The sequence below is a fragment of the Vipera ursinii genome (genome assembly GCF_947247035.1).
Source record: "Vipera ursinii genome assembly, chromosome: 1".
In the NCBI taxonomy this organism is placed as follows: Eukaryota; Metazoa; Chordata; class Lepidosauria; order Squamata; family Viperidae; genus Vipera; species Vipera ursinii.
In genome coordinates, this window is record NC_139512.1 from 286,754,230 (window position 1) to 286,776,102 (window position 21,873).

At 38.2% G+C, this 21,873-nt stretch overlaps 1 protein-coding gene across 1 annotated transcript in view; it reads left to right on the forward strand.

The window, feature by feature from the left end:
• The window catches only part of ACTN2 (actinin alpha 2), a 49,549-nt gene extending 31,012 nt beyond the window's left edge, over positions 1–18,537 (forward strand). The window contains exons 13-20 of the mRNA XM_083348567.1: positions 912–1,052; positions 1,843–2,025; positions 5,650–5,784; positions 5,983–6,162; positions 8,996–9,142; positions 13,971–14,036; positions 15,989–16,147; positions 18,370–18,537. Coding sequence (XP_083204693.1) covers positions 912–1,052; positions 1,843–2,025; positions 5,650–5,784; positions 5,983–6,162; positions 8,996–9,142; positions 13,971–14,036; positions 15,989–16,147; positions 18,370–18,528 — 1,170 coding nt within the window. The 3' untranslated portion in view covers positions 18,529–18,537. The remainder of the gene's footprint in view (positions 1–911; positions 1,053–1,842; positions 2,026–5,649; positions 5,785–5,982; positions 6,163–8,995; positions 9,143–13,970; positions 14,037–15,988; positions 16,148–18,369) is intronic.
• Positions 18,538–21,873: the final 3,336 nt, after the last annotated feature.

The following is a 21,873-nucleotide window of genomic DNA, read 5'->3' on the forward strand; positions in this document are numbered from 1 at the left end:
AAATAAAGGGAACACTTAAACAACACAATGTACTGTATTTAATAGTAGGATGTCTTATTTTCTGTTCCCTTTATTTTTTTGAGCAGTATATTTTGAGCCAAAACAACCATATTATGGTTTAGTATAAACATATGAACCTATTCTTGGGATATAGTGCATTGGGCTGGAAAATATGAAATGGGATTTGAGTCCCACCAGAAGTTTGAAAAATTATATAGTCCTAATCATTTGCATCTATGATAAAAAAAGATATGTTGAAATAGAAAAAAAACCCAGTAAATTCACAAATTGTAACTACAGGAACAGTCAGACACTCACAGAGCATTTGTCTTCAACAAAAGAATCTTGTCCCAGGACATCTATCCAGATATAGGCAGTAAGGAATACAAGGCCTATTGTAAATGCTAACTAGATAGAATAGCTCAGGTTTTTCCTGGATTGAGCCAGGTTACAGCTTCACCTTTCCAAGCATACTAGAGTTAACAAGGAAAACTGTGTTAAACAATGATGTAGTTCTTACTGCCAGCTGCCATGACTTATTATCTCCTATAGCCTAATTGACTGCTTCACCTCTTCTAATTGTAGTCTGAATTGGGGAAAATCATGGTCCCTGTATTGCTGTTAAATACCACAAGCACCAATGGGATTACATCTTCACCATCAATGCACTGAAAACTCATAGGAGAGTGAAAAGCCAGATGGAACATTTGCTGATATTTGCTAGATATTAAGAAATTGAAAGACCAAGGAAGAAGTTGCAGTATTTGTTTAACTTGCTGATTGGGTTGCCTGTTTGGGTTTGGTGGTGCATCTTTAAAAGCTGCAAAGGCTCAAACTCCCTAATAGAAACCAAAAATGAATGGGCATTTCTAAAAGAAAAAGTAAATTCATTTATGTATGTCTTTTTAAAGAGGACAGAAAAACTGTTGGAAACAATTGATCAACTTCACTTGGAGTTTGCCAAGAGGGCTGCTCCATTCAACAACTGGATGGAAGGTGCCATGGAAGACTTGCAAGACATGTTCATTGTTCACAGTATAGAGGAGATCCAGGTAAAATAAAGCCGCATTATGAGCTCAACAAGGAGAGTTGTTCTATTCCCTTATTTCATCTCAGAAAGTTTCAAGTATTGCTTATCCCCGCTCAGGTCCAGAAAAAATAAATTACAGCAGCCTTTTCTAATCAGCCACTCTCCAATTTGGGATTGTAACTTCTAGTATTCTCATCCCTCCATCTGATACCCACATCTTTTGGGGGAGAACAGTCAGATGACTAAGTCAAGAGTGCAGCGTAGTGGCTGGAATACCTCTGTTTTTTTAAATGCAGTTTGAAGGAAACTTTGAGCAATTATTGTGTATGGGGAGGGTAAGGATTTGTTCTGATCATTGCATTCATATTCTGCATCTTTTGCACATCTATGCATCTGGGATACTCTCAGTAAAAAAAAAAAGAAGGGGTAATACCCCTTTCCCTGCTGCTGCTGCTGCTGCTGAATTTCACTTGGGATTTCCCCTCAGAAGGTACATTTTAAAACCCTATGCCATTTGACTTTTCTTTTTGTAAAAGAAAACCAGGATCCTGTTATCCACATTTCCGAATAATGTATAGTGTTTTTTCTGGGCCTCCCCCACCCTCTCAGTTTCACTGTTTGCCCTTTATGCTGGCACGAGAAATGAAATGTACTTACTTACCACTGATTATACAGAGGCGCCTGCTACACAATCTTGCAAATGTTTATATAGGGAAAGGGGATGGAGGGGTGGGGTGGGGGTGGAGGAAGGAGAAAAGTGCCAAACCACAGACTGGTCCCTCCCCGCCTCTTCTTCCTTTTGTTTCTTTCAGAGTTTAATTACTGCCCATGAACAATTTAAAGCCACTCTACCTGAAGCAGATGGTGAGAGGCAAGCTATTTTGTCCATCCATAATGAAGTGGAAAAGGTGATTCAGAGCTACAGCCTCAGAATAAGTACCAGCAATCCTTACAGCACAGTTACTATGGAAGAGATTCGTACTAAGTGGGATAAAGTAAGTGGAAGTAAAAATTACAGGAGGGTGTAGGTTTGTTTGTGATTAATTACAGGATGGGGAAAATGAGGTTCTGCCTGGGATAATTAAATTTTTAGTTTACTCTTTCATGTTATTTTCTGCTTTAGTACAAGTAGTATTAGGAATGTGAAAGATACTGTTGTTCTTGGGTGTACAGGTAGTCCTCGGCTTACAGTTATTTATTTAATGACTGTTCAAAGTTACAACAGTGCTGAATAAAAGCAGCTTACGACCAGTACTTTGCACTTACAACCATCACAACGTCCCTGCTGTCATGTGATAAAAATGCAGGCGCTTAGCAACTGACAATTGCAGCATTCTATTTGGGATCTTCCCAAAGGGCTTCCAACAAGCAAAGTCAATGTAGTGATTTGCTTAAAATCCATGGCAAAAATGGATCATAAAATCAGATGCAATTCATTTCATGACTACATCGCTTAAAGACAGAAGTTCTGGTTCCAGTTCCAGTTGTAAGTCAAGGACCAACTGTATAACAGGATTCAATGGATAAACAATGACTGAATACAGGTAGCCCTTGACTTACAACAGTTTGCTTAGTGACGTTCAAAGTTACAATGCCACTGTAAGAAGTGACTTAAGACCATTTTTCACCTTTATGACCATTGCAGCATCTTCATGGTCATGTGATTTACAACTTGACAACTGACTCACATTTACGACGGTTGCAGTGTTCCGGGGGTCATGTGATCACCTTTTGCAACCTTCTGACAAGCAAAGTAAATGGGGAAAACCAGATTCACTTAACAACCATGTTACTAATTTAACAACTACTGTACAGTGATTCACTTAACAAACGTGGCAAGAAAAGTGGTAAAATGGGGCAAAATTACTTAACAAATTTGTCACTTAGCAACATAAGCTTTGGGCCCAATTATGGTCAAAAGTTGAGGACTATCTACCAGGGATAGGCAACCTTGGCTCTTTTATGACTTGTGAACTTCAACTCCCAGAATTCCTGAGCCAGCTGGCTCAGGAATTCTGGGAGTTGAAGTCCACGAATCATAAAAGAGCCAAGGTGGCCTACCTCTGAGCTATACTCTAGGGTTGGCAGCAAGAAAATAAAGTTCAGCCTATTCATGTCTAAGCTTTATGGTTTCATTTTCAGAAAGTTCAAAATAATGTTTCTGAAGTAAAAGGGAGGAATGGCAGAAGAGAATATTCTTGAAGCTTCCCAGAATAGCGAACCAATGTCTCTTCCACCTTAATATTGAAAGGCTAGGATGCCAGCAAAGCTCAGAAATAAAAGAATAAAAAGACAACAAAAAGAATAAGCATTCATAAAATGATTGTGGCACTGCTATCACTTAAGACTTTACAAATATGTAGCACTGTATGCCTTGCAGCTTACACTTTAGAAATGAGTCCAGGATCACAGTACATCTGGGAAAAACATTACGATTCTGCTTCTAAAGCAAAATCTGAAAACAGGAACTCTTGAGCTAATATAACTAATATTATGCAAAAGGAATGGTATAGACCAGGGGTAGGCAACCTCGGCTCTTTTATGACTCATGGACCTCAACTCCCAGAATTCCTGAGCGAGCCATGCTGGCTCAGGAATTCTGGGAGTTGCAGTCCATAGTCATAAAAGTGCCGAGGTTGCCTACCCGTGGTATAGACATATATTTCTTTTATACTGGCTATATCATGTTTCTGTCTTGGGCTGTTGGGTGGAAGTTGAGAAACCTCACCAGTGGAGAGTAACATTTAGTAGGACAGGTGAAGTCCAGCCACACAACGATTTGCAGATTTTTCCTCTCATAATTGGCTGCTTTTAAAAATTAGTTAGGATAGGGGTACTCTGTTTTCTCTTTTCTTTTTTTAAAACCCTCTGTAAACTTTTAAAATTGTCTAATAGAGGAATAAGAAGATTGATACAATGTGGAGGAGTTCCTGATGCATTACAATAGATACAGTATAATGGTTTTGTGGTAGAAAGAGATGCATTGGTAGAGATAAATGAATCAGTTTGCACTGATATACATTACCACTATATTGGCAAAAATACATGAAATCAGAGCTATACTCCACACTTAGCAAAATTAAACACTCTGGATTGTAGCAAAACTGTTTTCTGCATTAAAAACACACACAATAATGATGCTGTTAAATATTACAACAACCCCAAAGAAAAGTGGCTCTGAATTTAAGATGACTCCCTCAAAGTGAGTATAGATAAGATATGACTTTTCTATTCTTCTTGGCATTATAGCATGATCTCCCTCCCACCACTGGGTTCATAAGTTATTATTTGGGATATAGGACTTTCAGACTTTGTACTTAAATGGCCTTAAGGAATTCTCCTCTTGCTGTCTAATGCAACATATGCTAGTGTGCATAAAAAGGTAAAGGTAAAGGTTCCCCCGCACATGCGTGCTAGTCATTTCCGACTCTAGGGGCCGGTGCTCATCTCTGTTTCAAAGCCGAAGAGCCAGCGCTTGTCTGAGGATGTCTCCGTGGTCATGTGGCCGGCATGACTAGACGCCAAAGGCGCACGGAACGCTGTTACCTTCCCACCGGAGTGGTCCCTATTTTTCTACTTGCATTTTTACGTCCTTTCGAACTGCTAGGTTGGCAGAAGCTGGGACGAGTAACAGGCACTCACTCTGTTACGCGGCACTCGGGATTCGACCCGCCAAACTGCCGACCTTCTGATCGACAAGCTCACATAATTTCTAAAAATTATCAACCCAGCTTATTTTGATGAATGAAACCTGTTTGACATTAGTTCTGGATCATGCTTTGGGAATATAGCCCACGTGATTAGTTTATGGCTCAGTGTGTCAGACAAACCAAGAAAATTTGATAAACTTATTTGATAAACAATTACAAAATTACCCATAAGGAAATGTGCAAACATAGCCAAAGTTTTACCTAATGCACAACTTGCTGTCAGGAATATGACTCATTGTTCCCAAATCCCTTTTGGTTTCTTTGTTAGTCTCAGTCTTTTAAATATAAGGGTTTCTAAAGTCAGGAACATCTAGTGTTGGAAGAGAAATTTGGATTTGGATCTCCCTGAATTTGGAGCTAGCTTAGAAATATGTCTAATGCTTCCTAAGTTGCTATCTTGCAGATGAAAGAATTCTGGATTAACTCCGCTCGGATTTAAATCATTGATTTCATTCACTGCTAGTTCTATCTAATTTAACTATTTGTTGTGGAAACCTGAACTTTAATAACCTGTGTTCATGTTCTGTCATAACTGTGCCACATGGTCTCCCTTTCCAGTAAAAGAGGAACATTTTGACTCCATCTGTTTCACAGATGTTCTCATAGCTTCTGAGTATCCTGCAAGACCAGGGGTGTCAAACTGCTGGCCCTTGGGCCAGTTGCACCATACAGAGGCTGATCCCACCCCAGCTCTGGCAATGCAAAAAAAAAAATCGCGATACGTTGTGACATGTCACGTGATGTGGCGAGTTTGACACCCGTGCTTTAGAGGAAGTGTCACCTGCAGTTAATATTGATTAAAATGTGTATTTTTAGAACAGTTTTTTTCAGTTTCTTCAAAATGTTGTTAAGTAATAAAAATAAAAGCTGATATAGACTACAGACTAATTTAATTTTGCACACTGGCAGGTCAAACAACTTGTGCCTGTAAGAGATCAATCACTGCAGGAGGAGCTTTCTCGTCAGCACACAAATGAACGCCTGCGCCGTCAGTTTGCTGCTCAGGCCAACGTCATTGGACCCTGGATCCAGAGCAAGATGGAGGTAAGTACAACCAAGATCTGCAGAAGCTCTAGATCAGAAATTCTAAGCAAATTCTATCCCTGTACAAATTGCCTGTCCTTGTGTGTGTGTGTGTGTGTGTGTGTGAGAGGAAAAACTATTTGCTGCTCTCTTAACATAAGCCAAAACATTTTGCAAAATAAGGAAAGCTTTTTCTCTTTCTTTTTCTCTCCATGGCAGGAAATTGGCCGAACTTCAGTAGATATCGCTGGGCCATTAGAGGACCAGATGACCCAGTTAAAGCAGCAGGAGCACAATATCATTAATTACAAGCATAATATTGACAAACTAGAAGGAGACTATCAACTGATACAGGAAGCTTTGGTCTTTGATAATAAGCATACCAATTACACAATGGAGGTAAATCTGGTCTTTAATTAATTTTATATATGCAGTCTTGCTGCAGCATGTATTTCACATTGATACTGGGGACTTTTGTCTTTCAGTGTTGTTTTTAAAATATGACAGGCATTTTCATTCCATCCTAAAACGTCATTTTATTTTTCCAGCCTTTATCCTACGCTAGCCTGACTGACTTTTAGCACATAACAATGACATAAAAGATTAAATATAAGAGGGAGAACATAAATAAAACCAAACTACATGAACAAGCGCCTTGGTGGAGCAGTGGGCTAATGCCTCCTTAAGTAACACCAGCTGCCTGCAATTAGTGCAGGTTCGAGTCCCACCAGGCTCAAGGTTGACTCAGCCTTCCATCCTTCCGAGGTAGGTAAAATGAGGACCCAGATTGTTGGGGGCAATAAGCTGACTTTGTAATAATGCTGCTGGGGGGGGGCGAAAGCCCTAATAAGCAGGCATATACATAGAATGAAGGCTATTGCTAAGCACATTGATTTGTGCTTTAGATTGTAAGCCGCCCTGAGTCTTCGGAGAAGGGCAGGATATAAATGGGATTAAAAAAAAAGATGCCTTAGAACAACTAAGTCAAAAGCCCAGCTCTAACTTGTTTGCAAACAATAAGCAGGATTGGGCTGTTTATACTTCCAGAAAGAGTCTTTCATAAAGCAGGGAACCACCTCTAAGAAGCTCTGTTGCCTGGTCCACGTCCCATGAATCTTGCAAGAGCGGCACAATAGCACTGAGCCTTTCTATGAAGCTCTGGAGAAGGTTCAAGAGGTTTCAGGTGGAAAATCTTTGAGGTAGAAAAATAACAGTCTTGCCAAGCCTGACAATAACAGTCTTGCCAAGTTTGGCAACCCAGATCTGATTCATAAACGTGATTTCCTTAATGGTGGTTTATTCACTAAGCTACAATGTCTAGGGTCACACAGCATGCTAAGCCTATAACTGAGATTTCCTGGTAGTCTCCCAGCCAAAAATCAGCCATGCCTCATGTTGCTTCACTCTTGGGGACCAGCCAAGTTTGCCTAAGTGCAGCCATAAGAACCTATAATCACAAGTACACTGAAGGGTGGACATACTTTCCAGTTTTTAAAATTATTTTTTAAATGGCTCTATTGTAAATTAGGCTTACAATTGTAATAATAAAAAGTACAACTCCATAACTTCTTGAGATCAATCAAGGTTGGCTAGGTGCTGCCATCTAGCTTGGCAGTCATGCTGCTATACCAGTTCTAAAGGTGGTGTAAACCTAAAATGTTCTTTAATCATAGGAAACTCTGTCATGACTTTTTAAATTACTTTGCTATAAAACATTTATCCAAGTACTAATCAACTTCATCAGAGTAATTTATTCCATGCCTTGGCAGTTTCTAAACTTAAATGTAGTCGCACTACAAAATTGGGAAATCCCCTTCTGGTCCTAAATTGTCAACAACTTTTAAAATAAACCATGAATTTGCTCTTACTTTTCTTGATAGTATTGCAGTCCAGCAAATAATTTCTTGGATCTAGGTCTCATTCCTTTCCCTGTCAATTCATATTGGGAAATAATCATAATAAATAGGATTTATAAGATAGTTTCCTATCAGCTTCTATCTGTTGGAAAAGAATATAAAAGTAAAACCAAAATCACCTTGTTTATGTCTGGCTACTGCATACTTGCCTAAAATTAATGAATGGACTTGGCTACCTTTATAAAATACCACAGGAAAGAGTAGCATTAAAAATGTCCTTCTGTAATTCTGCCAAGGCAGAGATTTATGATGAGAAACAGTAGAAAAGGCAGTTGCTGTGATAAGTGAAACCTTATCATGTTACCATTGATACTAAATATGAAAAATACAGTGAGTAAAGACCATTTGTTGAAGGTAGACACTATGATGGGCAAATTTCTGGGATCCTGTCTGGCCAGAAGCCCGCTATCACCCCAGAGGGCATGGTAGAAGACAGTAATGAGCTGGTAATCAGCAGCCAGGGCTGATCATAACTTGTAGCCTAATGTGTTAGAATGATTCTGGAATAATTAGAAATAAAATATAAGCCATAATTTAGCCATTTTGTTTTTGGGTTACTGTGATCTGAGAACTAGGTTCCTGTGGCTTGTAAATCACAGACAATGGTTTTGCACGTCTCTTAAAGTCCACATCACTTATATGGTTGTTAATCAGAATCAGTATCTTAAATTGTTTTTTAGAAGCTACAAGAAAGTCAGGGCAAATGCTAGACCCTAAAAGAAAATTTTCCAGGCAATCTTCCCTCACCAGGTAAGGTCTTTGCAAGCAGTATAAGTCAACCTTTAATAATCCTCAGGGACTCACTGTAAAAGATACTGAAGATTGAATTTAAAACTTAGGATAATGACTTGGCTTTGTCATGTCCAAATGAGAGGGAATTGGTGAAAAGCTTCCAGGTAATAGCTCTGAACTGGATACAGTCCTTTAGATGTAGTTTGGGAAGTACTTTGTCTTGTGAACTGGAATAGCCAAGATATTTTAAGTTTCAAAAATAGGTAGGATACCTATTTCTTCTGTATCTGGGTGACACCTCCAGCATTGTTCATGCTCACGAAGACAGAATTCCTCTACATTTTTAATATGATTGAAAGGAGAAATTATAAAAAGATGACATGGCCCATAATCTTGTTCACTGTCTTTAATTAAATTTATTTATACTTAATTTAAATCAGGTTTTTTGAATTACTCTGTTACGTTGTTATAGTCTCACTGACTAGTTGGAATGTAGCTCCCAGAGTATACCATTCACAAGCATTCATTGGCACTTTAGTTCTTTGGGATGGTCTAAGGTTATCCTTCTTTTTTTTCTGCTGCAGCATATCCGGGTTGGATGGGAGCTGTTGCTGACTACCATTGCCCGAACTATCAATGAAATTGAAAACCAGATCCTTACAAGAGACGCTAAAGGAATAACTCAGCAGCAAATGAATGAATTCAGAGCATCATTTAATCACTTTGACAGGGTGCGGTTATCCATTTTATTTTATTTATTCTTTAATGTGCAATTGGAATTGGAAAAAATATTTGCATGTCTCCCTGCTCACTTTTCAAAAGCATAGAATACAATCAAGACTCCGAAATTAAAATACAGAATGGGATAGAAATTTGAAAAATTGAGATGGGGCTTGGGATAGGGCTGGGATAGGCCATCTCAGGACAACCACAGATCTCTATGGAATTCTTGTTCCTGATCACTTCCTTTTTCTGGCCGTTAGCCAACTTCTGCATTCTAGAAGTCCTGGCTCACAACTTTGCTCTCAATTGTCCTTGCAGTATTCCTTTTTCTTAAGTGCTTGCCATAGTTTTCCTTCTCTGTATATTTCCATTCCTGAGGGAAAAGGAACCATTATTCAAATCTATTCACACAACCAAAGAACACCTCAAACATTTGTTCTTTGGATACTACATGTATACTAATGTGTGCAGTGGTGGGATTTAAATATGTGAACAACTGGTTCTCTGTGTGGACGCTGCTTCAGGAAGTCCATTCTGGGCCTGGGCAACAAAAAATTAGCTACCGGTTCTGCCAAAGAGGTGCGAACTGGTTGAATCCAACCACTCAATGTGTGTAGAAGTGCAAATGAAAAAGTGGGATTCCTGGGCATGGCCAGAATACGAAGTTAGGTAGTGGGATTCTTTATATCTTCTTTCTGTGTGTGTGTTTTTGTGTGTGTGTGTGTGTGTGTGTGTGTGTGAGAGAGAGAGAGAGAGAGAGAGAGAGAGAGAGAGAGAGAGAGAGAGAGAGACTTCCTCTTTCTGTCACCTCATTCAGATAATTAGCAGAACAGATGCTCAGCTGCTCAGCTCTGCCTTGAGTGAATTGATCTTATTGTACAAGTGACCTGATTTCTTCTTCTGTACTTAGTTACTGCCAGTAGGAAGTTCTGCTTGGAAGTTACAAGATAAACGGGAACTAAAATAAACATTTTCATAATTTTGGGGTGAGGGTAAACATCTAATAATATGTGATTAATTTTACGCAGTACAACTAATACACCATTAAAATTACTGAATGTGTCATGATAATGACATAGAGTTCATTTCAGTATTAGGTTTGTTTTTTTTTAAATGCACAAAATATAGCTCATAAACTGTTAAATGATCAGGAAAACTATATTTGTCAGTGTATGTGACCTTTTAACCTACCATAAAACAATTACTTATTTTATATTTTTCCCTGTAAAAGTATCACATATCAGAACTTGTTTGTTAAGATGTAATATACGTAAATAGCTTCTCTCCAAAGTCTCTATGGAAATTGAGATTAATGAGAATTGTTGAAGAAATTCTCTTCATAGTTTTTTAAAATGGGCAACAGAAATTGCAACAGAAGTAAAGACCGAAACATGGATATACTTGCTAGGAGTATATATATTGGAACTCAACTCAGTGATGACTGGGAGGAGACATCCCATCCTTGGCTCCTACTATGTGGGGGTGCCACAGAGTTTGGTGCTTTCTCCACTTTTTAAAAGTGGAGGTGCTACATGGGGCTGCTGGATTAGCTAATCCATCACCATGGGGTTAGGTATCATTATTATGCTGATGATATCCAATTGTACATCCCTACATCAGGCAAATTAAGCAGTACCACAATTAGTTTATCCTAGTGCCTGGAGAGTGTGAGAATCTGGATGGAAAACAACATTCTTTAGCTGAATCATGGCAAGACTGAGTAGCTTTGGGTTATGGGGCCCACTGACTCCAAACTATGTTATCTTCGATGCTCCATGGAGTTGTACTACCCCAGAAAGACTTGTACAACTTGGGGTCCTCCTAGATTCACAATTCCTGTTTGGTGATCAGGTAGGAGTTGTGTCTAGGAGGACCTTTGTACAGCTTTATCTTATGCACCAGTTGTGTCTGTTCTTGGATCAGCACGCCCTGCTTACAGACACTCATGCTCCTGTCACCTCCAGATGGACTGTTGCAATTTGCTCTACATTGAGCTGGCCTTGAAGAGTATTCTGAAGCTTGAACTGGTAGAGAAAGCAGTGGTGTGCACTTGTAGAACGGCACACATTACACCTCTGCTCATGAGCTGCATTGATTGCAAGTTTGCTTCTGGTCGAATTCAAGATGATGATTTTAACTTTAAAGCCTTTCATGACATGGGGCCAGACTATCTGAGGGACCACCTCTCCCCAATTATATCAGCCCACCCCATCAGATCTTACAAAGAAGGTATGCCATGACTACTGTCAGCTAGGGATCTACATTTGGTGGGTCCAAGGAGATGTGCCTTCTTGACTGTGGTGGCTGCCTTACGGAACATCCTTCCCCCTGAAATTAGATTGTTCCCATCTTGTTTGATATTCTGAAAGGTCCTCAAGATGTGGTTATGTGACCAGGCTTGGGCCGCCCATGGAATTGGAGACTTGTCTAGATGACACTATTTTTGAGGGAACCATTTTTTATTCTCCCTCCATTTATGATTGTATTTTTGATTTTTTTTATATTTAATAATATGTTTTTATATCTGTAATTGCTGATTTTGTACTTTTTTATTTTTTACTGTTGTGCACAGCTCAGGCAGGCAGCTAAATAAATAAATTGCTGAGGCTGATGTAATTTTACTTAACCTTTAAATATACAGAGATTAATTGTTAACTAAAATAATTGGATCCAAAATTTACTGTCTAGCTTAAGTGTACATTTTGTCTAATGATTTTGGTGGCATGGCTATCTAGCTTACAAAAATGAACAAGCAATCCCTATTCCAAAGGTAGGAAACAATTCAAAGGTTTAGGTTTTTTTTTTACTGAGCTTAACAGTGATGTCACTGGAAGAGAAGGGATTTAACTTTTCTGCCTTTGTCGAAAGCCTATGGATCCTCAACGTAGCAATTGTAACTATAGTTTTATTTTATTCAATTTTAGCTCATTGCAATCAATCAGCCCTCAGCAAATTACAATGAGTAATTTGCAATAAAATACCCATGGTACAAAGGAATAATCAAAATCACAAAATAACGTCAAAAATATAAGTTCTAACCAAAAACAGACAAAAATGACAAAAATAAATAACTACATGGCATTCAGATATCAAACTGCTCTCTGGAATAATTCTGTTTTAACAGTTTCCTAAAACTGGTTTTGGGTTTTTTGCCAAATAGTCTGGAAAAAGTTTTTTCTAAATTTAGCAACTAAACTTCAGCAGTGTAATTGCATGTGCATGTGCACATGCAAAAAAAAAAGACGTTTGTTAAAAAGTCTAGGGCAGCATTCAGCCTTGAACTAGGATTGGTCACCATTGCTCTGCACCAACCCACATTAAAGCAACATACTTTATGAAAAAATGGTAGCTAAAAATGGTTGCTGAACTTGGGAGGCAGGGATGGTGATGTTAGTGGTGGCAGTTTGTGGGCTAAAGACCTGATTTTTTTACTTCTAAGTCTCAAGACAGGATGATGATGATCATGATTCCTGCTTTTTTGCTGGAGGATTTTGAGGCAAAGAACCAAGTTCTTGAGCAGAAGCTCACAGGGCCAAGAGTTCTATTAAATACACTTCATATGATCATTTGCCATATGTTCCATCAGCTTCTTCTGTCTCCTTAAACATTACAATTTGATGGCAACAGAAGGTCAAACTTGGGCCCAGTTCAATAATTTTGTGAGCAGGATGGTAGTCCTTCTGTGAGCCCTGGACTCTCAGCTTCTGTGTTTCTGGTTTAAAATGTTGATGCAGATCTCATGTTAAAAATACGTTCGTGACTGGTCTGATTATAAAATGACTTTCAGCCATCAGACCTACATCTCTTAACGATCTTCTGTTCTCTTGATAGATTAATAACATCATACCTTAAAAAATTATAGTTTTTAATTGATTAGCCCTGTTTTACCATTTTAAAATGAAACTGCTTTAAAGCTAATGAATTCTCCTTTTTTTCTAAGAGAGTTTTTAAACAGACAACGTTGTTTAGGCAAAAGAATATAATAACCGTACAGTTTAATTAGTGAACAACAATCCATAATGGCCCATAAAACTAAGGCTAAGCCTGAGAAAAGTGGTTTACTTATGTGCAGTAAAACTAATTATTACTCTCTTTTGATTTGATTTTTTTAAGGTATTCAATTTAAATCAGAAAGAAAGAATTGTATACATGGGTGTGAGCTTTCATACCATTTTTTAGTCAGATAAAAACATGTTTTTTTTCATGGAAGAAATCTCCAGTCCACCGCAATCCTATAGTGTACAACACAATTACAGAGAATCAATATTCATGCTTTGCAATACCTACAATATTGAATACACTTTACTGGAAATCTAGTGTTCACAAAAACAAGATGAAACACATAATGACTCCTTCTTATCAGAGTTACATGTAAAATTATGCAAAAACTAAATATCATTGCAGTGCTAATTCCAGACTCCAGTAGCCTGTACTTTCAACTTCTAGCTTAGCAGTTTTATAAAACAGTATTTAACAGTCTTGCACTCCTTGTGAAATGTTAGAATCTGGAAGTGCATCTTTTTTTTTTTTGCATTGTGCAGCTTTTTAAAAAATGTTATTTTAAAACTGCCTTTCAATTGAATATGGCTTATCTATAAATGCTATATTTTATGCCTTTCTCATACATTTTTGTTTGTTTATATTTCATTAGCATCTTTCTAGCATTATTTCTGTTTCATGTAATCTAACGTCTCCTTTTTCTGTTTTTTGGCGATTCTACTTGGTCTTGAATGAACATATGATACATCTGATGATGAACCTATTCTATCTTTACGGAAATTATGATGGCTTTATTCTGATCCTTGAATCTTCCATGCTGTTTGTTCCTACCAACAGAAGAAAAATGGGCTGATGGACCATGAAGATTTCAGGGCCTGCTTAATTTCAATGGGTTATGATTTGGTATGAATTTTAAGATGCAGTTAATTTGTGATAGTAACCCATGTTACACTTACTTTATCATTACAAGTACTTTAACAAAGTGACCATTATAGATGTAATTGTAAAATTCCTGTGGTTAAAGTTCAGTCCACTCAAAATCCTAATACATTAGATATTATAAATTATCTTCTCAGAGGAAAGCTCCACAATGGATTTTATTCTTGGGTGTGTATAGAATGAGACTTATTGTTAGAATCCTATGCAGACAGCTGTTTATATAGATTCATACTAAAACATTGTGCAAATGTATCATGGCATTCATATATAAGTTCTATTACATTTCAAATTTGAATATTTTTTCTATCTGTCTGTTTATCTGTCAGATATTGAAGGCATCTGTCTTCCAAAATATTCTGGCTAACTTGCAATTTTAAAACATAAAATAGAAAAATATGATTGTCCAGACAGAAACTCATGAATAATAATAAAAAATTGTTAGAATTTCTACAAATGACCTAAATCTAGGCCTGGGAACAGAGTGAACTTTTCATGGATTTACAAAACATCTGAAGGGTGGGAGCTACATATATCTCTGGGAAGATACTCTTCCAAAGGGTAGGTGCTACAACACTGAAGTCCTTCCTCCTTGGTCCTACAAGGTAAAGAATTTAACTAAAGGAACTCAAAGCATATCCAACTTCATGCCCAACTGTATTGAATAGGTACCCCTTCAATTAACCAAGCTCTATCTTCCATGTAAATTTTGAACCGTACCCGGAAGTCAACTGGTAACCATTGCAGCTCATAAAGCACTGATGGCATGTGGCTGCGATGAGAAATACCCCTTATTGCTCATATTGAACCAGCTGTAACTTCCAGATTGTCTTCAAGAGCAGCCACTCTTGTAATAGTTTAGCCTAGCCTTGAGACGACCAGTGTGAGTGATTGTCTAAAGAAACTTCTGGTTGAGAAAAGGATGCAACTGGCACACAGGGTGAACCTGTACAAGGGCCTTTGTGATCATAGCTGCTGCCTCTTCATTGAGTAGTAGCTGTGAGTCTAGGAAGGCCTCCAAATTGCACACTAGTCTTGAGTGGGGAAGTGCAAACCCAACCAAGAGCAAAGATGAAATCCCAGAGTGTAGGACTGACTTAGACCTAGGGACTCCAAATATCCACAGTCACTCAGTCTTGTCAAGGTAGAGCTTGAATTTGTTCCTTCCCATGTAGATGTATATAGCATTCAGAAGTTGGAGGCAATACATTGACAGTTTTATCTCTGCAACCCAAGGTAAACAACAAGGTAACGGTAAACAGCCTATCCAAAAACCCTTCAATACCAGTCCCACCCACACTGACAGGGCAAGCCACTAGAATATAAATTGACAGCAAACTCTATTCCTTACTGTCACTGATGATGTTATCTAGTTTGGATAAGTTTGGGTAAGAACATCTGCAAGAAAACAGCCAAGGTCAGAGAGCATCAAGGAACACTGATAATGATATTTCTGCCACAATCTAGGCCTGAATATGGGCTTTTACTCATATATGGTCCAATTTCTGTTTGACTTCATCTAGTAGTACTTTACATATCTCTTATGATGCTCTATCTGTTGGAGCTTCTCAAAAAACCAAACCGCACTGCAGGATTTCTAGAGAGGCTGCATGGAATCAGTTTCGTTCAAGGTCTTGATCACTTGACTATCCAGGTTGCAACCAATGGAGTAAATCTTAGTGGATTCCTTCCTATCTTTTATATATTTTTCTTTTACTATTTGTGTGAAATCCATAGTGAACATTCAGCCCAACATATGCTTCCAATGGATTTAAGAATGTTTAATGGTAATATATTTTTGCATACTTTAAAACCTGCAAATTCTGATATTTGGCAGATTACACATGATGCTGAATATTTTAATTTTCTTAAAAAAATTGCATTGTAATTTTCATAACAATTTTTTAATTGTATTTTAGGGTGAAGCCGAGTTTGCCCGAATCATGTCCTTAGTTGACCCCAACGGTCAGGGAACGGTTACCTTTCAATCATTTATTGATTTCATGACCAGAGAGACTGCTGATACTGATACTGCTGAACAAGTTATTGCTTCTTTCAGAATCCTAGCCTCAGACAAGGTTAGTGAAAGGAATTCCATTTGCTGTGATTGTTTCTACAAATTCTACCCTTGCAAGACAAGGGGGTATCCAAATGCAAAGTAAGCTAGCTGTAACCTAGAGTAGAAACTTAAAATATAGCTAGAAGCAGGATTGTTTTCACCACTTAATCAAAGCCCCTAAACCTTGCATGCTAATTTTTTGAAACACTACACAGATTTGTACTGAAACTTTTAGGCTTGGGGTAAGATTGAGTTTTTGGAATCATTTTTTTTACTAAGGAAAGGTAATAAGAAGGTAATAAGGTACCTTGCTCAATAGTAGCAACTGTGAGAGGGATCTCAGAATCCTAGTGGATAATCACTTCAATATGAGCCAGCAGTGTGCTGCAGCTGCCAAAAAAGCCAATGCAGTGCTGGGCTGCATTATCAGAGGGATAGAATCAAGATCACGTGAAGTATTAATACCACTTTACAATGCCTTGGCAAGGCCACACCTGGAATACTGCATCCAGTTTTGGCCACCACGATGTAAGAAAGATGTTGAGACTCTAGAAAGAGTATAGAGAAGAGCAACAAAGATGATTGGGGGACTGGAGGCTAAAACATATAGGGAACGGTTGCTGTAATTGGGTATGTGTAGTTTAACGAAGAGAAGGGTGAGGGGTGACATGACAGCAGTGTTCCAATATCTCAGGGGCTGCCACAAAAAAGAGGGAGTCAAGCTATTCTCCAAAACACCTGAAGGGAGGACAAGAAGCAACAGATGGAAACTAGTCAAGGAGAGAAGCAACCTAGAACTAAGGAGAAACGTCCTGACAGTTAGAACAATTAACAAGTGGAACAACCTGCCTCCAGAAGCTGTGAATTTATTTATTTATTTATTTTATTTTAATCCCATTTATATCCCGCCCTTCTCCGAAGACTCAGGGCGGCTTACAATTTAAGCACAAACCAATGTGCTTAGCAATAGCCTTAATTCTATGTATATGCCTGCTTATTAGGGCTTCCCCCCCCCCCGCAAGCAGCATTATTACAAAGTCAATTTATTGCCCCCAACAATCTGAGTCAACCTTGGAATGCTCCAATACTGGAAGTTTTTAAGAAGAGACTGGATAGCCATTTGTCTGAAATATTATAGGGTTTCCTGCCTGAGCAGGGGGTTGGACTAGATGACCTCCAAGGTCCCTTCCAACTACTACTTCTTCTTCTTCTTCTTCTTCTGATGATGATGATGATGATGACACTTGGAGCATCTTAGGGAGATAAATATAAGGATGTAAGGACTGGGACTTTTGTTGGCTACAGATTTTCTACTTGTTATTGTCATTCAATGACAGACTCCAGTTTTCTGTTTTTTATCCCAAAACATGCTATCTGCTGCAGTTTTGTGGGTGGAGACCTGCATGATTTTGTTTGAATAAAGCTGAACAGATATTTCAGCCTGAGGTCTTTTTCAGTGACATATAATGCGCACTGGTCAACTGCAATAAACACTTTGAAATGTTCAGAAAAGAGTAATCTACAGAAGTTGTAGATATAAACTGTGGGAAAGAGCTGCCTTAAAGTTATATATGAAAATACTTTAACATATCTAGTATAAATATATACATTTGGTCCTGACTAGTGCTTTTTTTATAAAAGAAAAAGGTGTCAGAACTCACACGTCATACAACCCGCCTTGCCTATCCTACAAGGTTCCATCCAAAAAAGGTGCCAGAACTCCGTTCTGAGCATTTTATGACAAAAAAAGCCCTGGTCCTGACCTTGCAGATCTTTTATGATGGCTGATTGTTTCTCCAGGCCATGGGGCCCAGATGAATTAAATCCCAACTGGTTTAGTTGTAGCATATTTTAGTCTGATTGCCATGTCATTGTTTACTGTTTTAGCTGGCCTTTAATGTATTGTTTTTGTTCAGGTTGTATTTGTTGTTATGTTTCTTTCTGTATTCCACCCAGTTTTACTTTGTTTGAGGTTGGATGGCCATATGAAACAAACAAACAAATAAATAAATTCCATAATAAGGTACTATGGATCAGTGCTAGTTTTGTCCAGGCTTGCGCCCTTGAAGTATTCTGTATTTTGCAAAAAGTGAGGACACCAAATTGGGGAAGGCTAATCTGTATAACTGAAGTGTCTGCCCAATCACATCCTTGTTCTCATCAAAGAGAGTTCACTGCTTAGTTTGATTCTGAAGTTTTAGAAAAAAAGCTCATCGTATTCCTCCTTTTCAATCCTTCTAGCCATATATTCTTGCTGAAGAGTTGAACCGAGAACTACCACCTGAACAAGCTCAATACTGCGTCAAGCGAATGCCAGCCTACAAGGGACCAGGAGCTGTTCCTGGAGCTCTGGACTATACCTCATTTTCATCAGCATTGTATGGGGAAAGCGATCTGTAACTGGGGACTGACTCTGTGGGCAAGTGAAACTAGATATATTCCAGTCTGCTCCTTGAAAAAAAAAATAAGTAAGCTGACCTCACTACAATTTCTCAAGTTTAGCAGGAACATTCAGTAAGGAGCAATGCCCACGTAGTGTGCAGCATGATGAGTTTTTATGTTGTTTATATGTACTTGAACAAGCTTATACAGTGACAGACTGCACTGCCCCTCTGCCTTATCAGATTGTTGTTGTTCTTTTTAAATTAAAAATGGATAATCCCAAAGTGCCAAGTTAGAAAGCCTCAGGAAAAACAAAGGAAAAGAAAATATGCCTTTGAAAAAACCCCCCACAAATCTAGCATATCTTTGATTTTCAAAACATGAAATGTTTTCAAGAATTCTGAACATTTTATCCAGGTCTTCCACAACCTTCCTCCGTGCAACTCCTTTTTCTTTCATACTATGGTAATGCTTTCACCTATGGATGCTGGGGTTTAATATGCTTGTGCAAGTGGAACTGCATATACAAGAGAAAATAAAAACCCAGGTCATGCCAAATAATCATGAGAGATTGTTTTGTTCTTTTCAATGTGAAGCTTGGACAGGAATTCTGGTCTGACTTTCTAGTGGTATAAAATCATGATACCTCTTGAATTTTTCTAAGAGGTTGATGACAAGGGCATCATTTTAATGGTGATAATAGCCTTCATCTTAAAATCAATGCCCAGTTTAAAAGGGCACAGTGTTAGTAGCCTGGATATTATGAGGGAGTTCCATATTTTAGGATGGTGTCTGCTCTCTGCTCTATTCATTATACTATTGTAATTGGTCTTGGTTAATTCTAACAATATTGACATTTTATTACAACCAGTCTAAGGTACATCGTGCAGCAGCTTCCTGCCAGTTATGTTCTTTCAACAGTTTGTAGAAAATCTATTTTATCTGAAGCCTAACAATCCCATGAAATAAATGCAAAAAGGTAAATGTTCATACAATAAGCAAAGAAAACTGTACAATCTACTACTATTAAAATGTGCCTTTAAAATAAAGTCTGCTTTTCAAGCCTTAATACTGATTCAGTTTCTGAGATTAAACTGATTCACTTTTAAATATTAACAGCGTGTCTTCTGGGCAACTGGGTTCTCACCTCATTTTTTTTAAGTTTTTCTTTATTTGCTTTATATGTAGTGAGGCATCTATCTTTTTTATTTATGTTTTTTTTATAATCAGAGTGCAGATGATTCTTTTTGCTGCTGCTCTTCTTCCTCTCAGACATTGATCCAGCTGATTTGCCAGAAAGTCGGGCCCAGGGGCAACTCCTGAAAGAGCAGATTTGTGATAAAAAAGATATTACTGGAATATACTGGGTTATAGGTTTCAGTAAAATGTATAATAAATCACACAGTTTGCTTCAGAGGAAGTAACTCTATGCACTTCAGAAAAAGAGTAAGAAGAGAGAGTGAAAGAAAAGGCAAGATATAAGGCAAAAGCCTACCCTGGTGCTTATAAATCATCATCAGATGGGGCTTAGCCCATTATTTTATGCAAATTAGGATATCTAATCTAGAGATTACTTTGCAAGTCAAAATGCTGTTGCTTACATTCCATCAGCTAACAGGTATATGTAGTATATTGATGTGCTTAACTTCATGAAGATTCAGTCTGTTTTTATTGCAAGTTCTTTAAGTTTGCAATACTACAATCTCTTAAAATAATAAATAAATTTATGTTTCTGCACAATAAAGTAAAATACTTGAGCATGGGCAAACCTTGCTTCAGGCTTTACAAAAACCCCTTTGCAACCTTTCTTTAAGCTGCTTGGAGCCCCTTGAGGGGGTCATAGTCTGAGACCCAGCAATATAACAGTTCTACGTGAAACACAAAATCCTGTGGTTTAATTCTCTCTTGATATGAGCTTTAGAATTTGCATGAAAGTTCAGGTTGAGTTGAATTTACTAGCTCAGTGCCTGATAGCATCAACATGGAAATAGTCTATCATGGCTCCTTCTAAAGATTTTTACTTCCTACTTCAGCTTAAAGGGACGCGGTGGCTCAGTGGGTTAGGATGCTGAGATTGTTGATCACAAGGTCGGCAGTTTGGCGGGTCGAATCCTGAGTGCCGCGTAACAGAGTGAACCTAGCAGTTCGAAAGCACGGTAAAATGCAAGTAGAAAAATAGGGACCACTACGGTGGGAAGGTAACAGCGTTCTGTGCGCCTTTGCCGTCTAGTCATGCCGGCCACATGACCACGGAGATGTCCTCGGACAAGCGCTGGCTCTTCGGTTTTGAAATGGAGATGAGCACCGGCCCCTAGAGTCGGAAACGACTAGCACGCATGTGCGGGGGAACCTTTACCTTTACCTTACTTCAGCTTACAGTTTGAGATAGTTTGGTAAACTTCCATCCAATGACTAACTAGCTCTCATCCTGCTTAGCTTTTTCCAGAATTGGCTACATGATGCCACCTTCTGTGATGCACAAAGTTTAGGCATGTCTGTTATTCTGCTTCATTGAATAGAGTTACAAATGTTTTAAGGAACACCTAATGTTATATTTGACCTCCCAGAATAATGAGGAGGCATTTGGGGGAACTGGATCCACAGATCTATTCCTATACTCAAACACACACATTATCAAATAACCCCAAACAAATTATCCATATTCTGTCTAAGTGAAATATGAATGCAGCAGAAAGTTAGTTGGACTGTAGTATGAAGACATAACCAGAATGTGCAAATCTCAAGGGTAACACTGGATGTTTGAGGATGATTTGTCAGGGATCCTTTTCCAAGATCTCTCTCCATGCATCGTATCAGTGCTTTGCTTACAATGAATAAGAATGAACTGTCTTCTAATAGTGAATAATAGGAGCTGTGTAGCCTTTTTTTGTACCCTGGGTAATGGGAAAAGTCTACAGTGACTGCATTCAGACATTATACTAATTATATGATTTCCTGTAATGTGGCCTAGTGAAATTTCTGAACTCAGATAATTCTTTTATTAAACAAAATATGCTTAACAAAATCTTGATTTACTGTAGTGTGTGATATAGTCCCTTTTTAAAATCAGCATTTACCTAGTTGATTCCTCTTTGTATAACCTAGATGATACACCTACAGTAGTGGCACAATATCTGAGATTCTGCTCTAAGTAAGGCATGGTTAGAACTTAGCCAAGTTACATGAAATAAAAAACAGCCACAGCCAGCTTTGCACCCTTTCCCCTAAACCAGCATTTCTCAACTTTGGCAACTTTCAGATGTTATGGACTTCAACTTCCAGAATTCCAGAAGTTGAAGCCCATACATCTTAAACCCTCTAAGATTGAGAAACACTGCTCACCATATTTAGTTTTTAATTTAA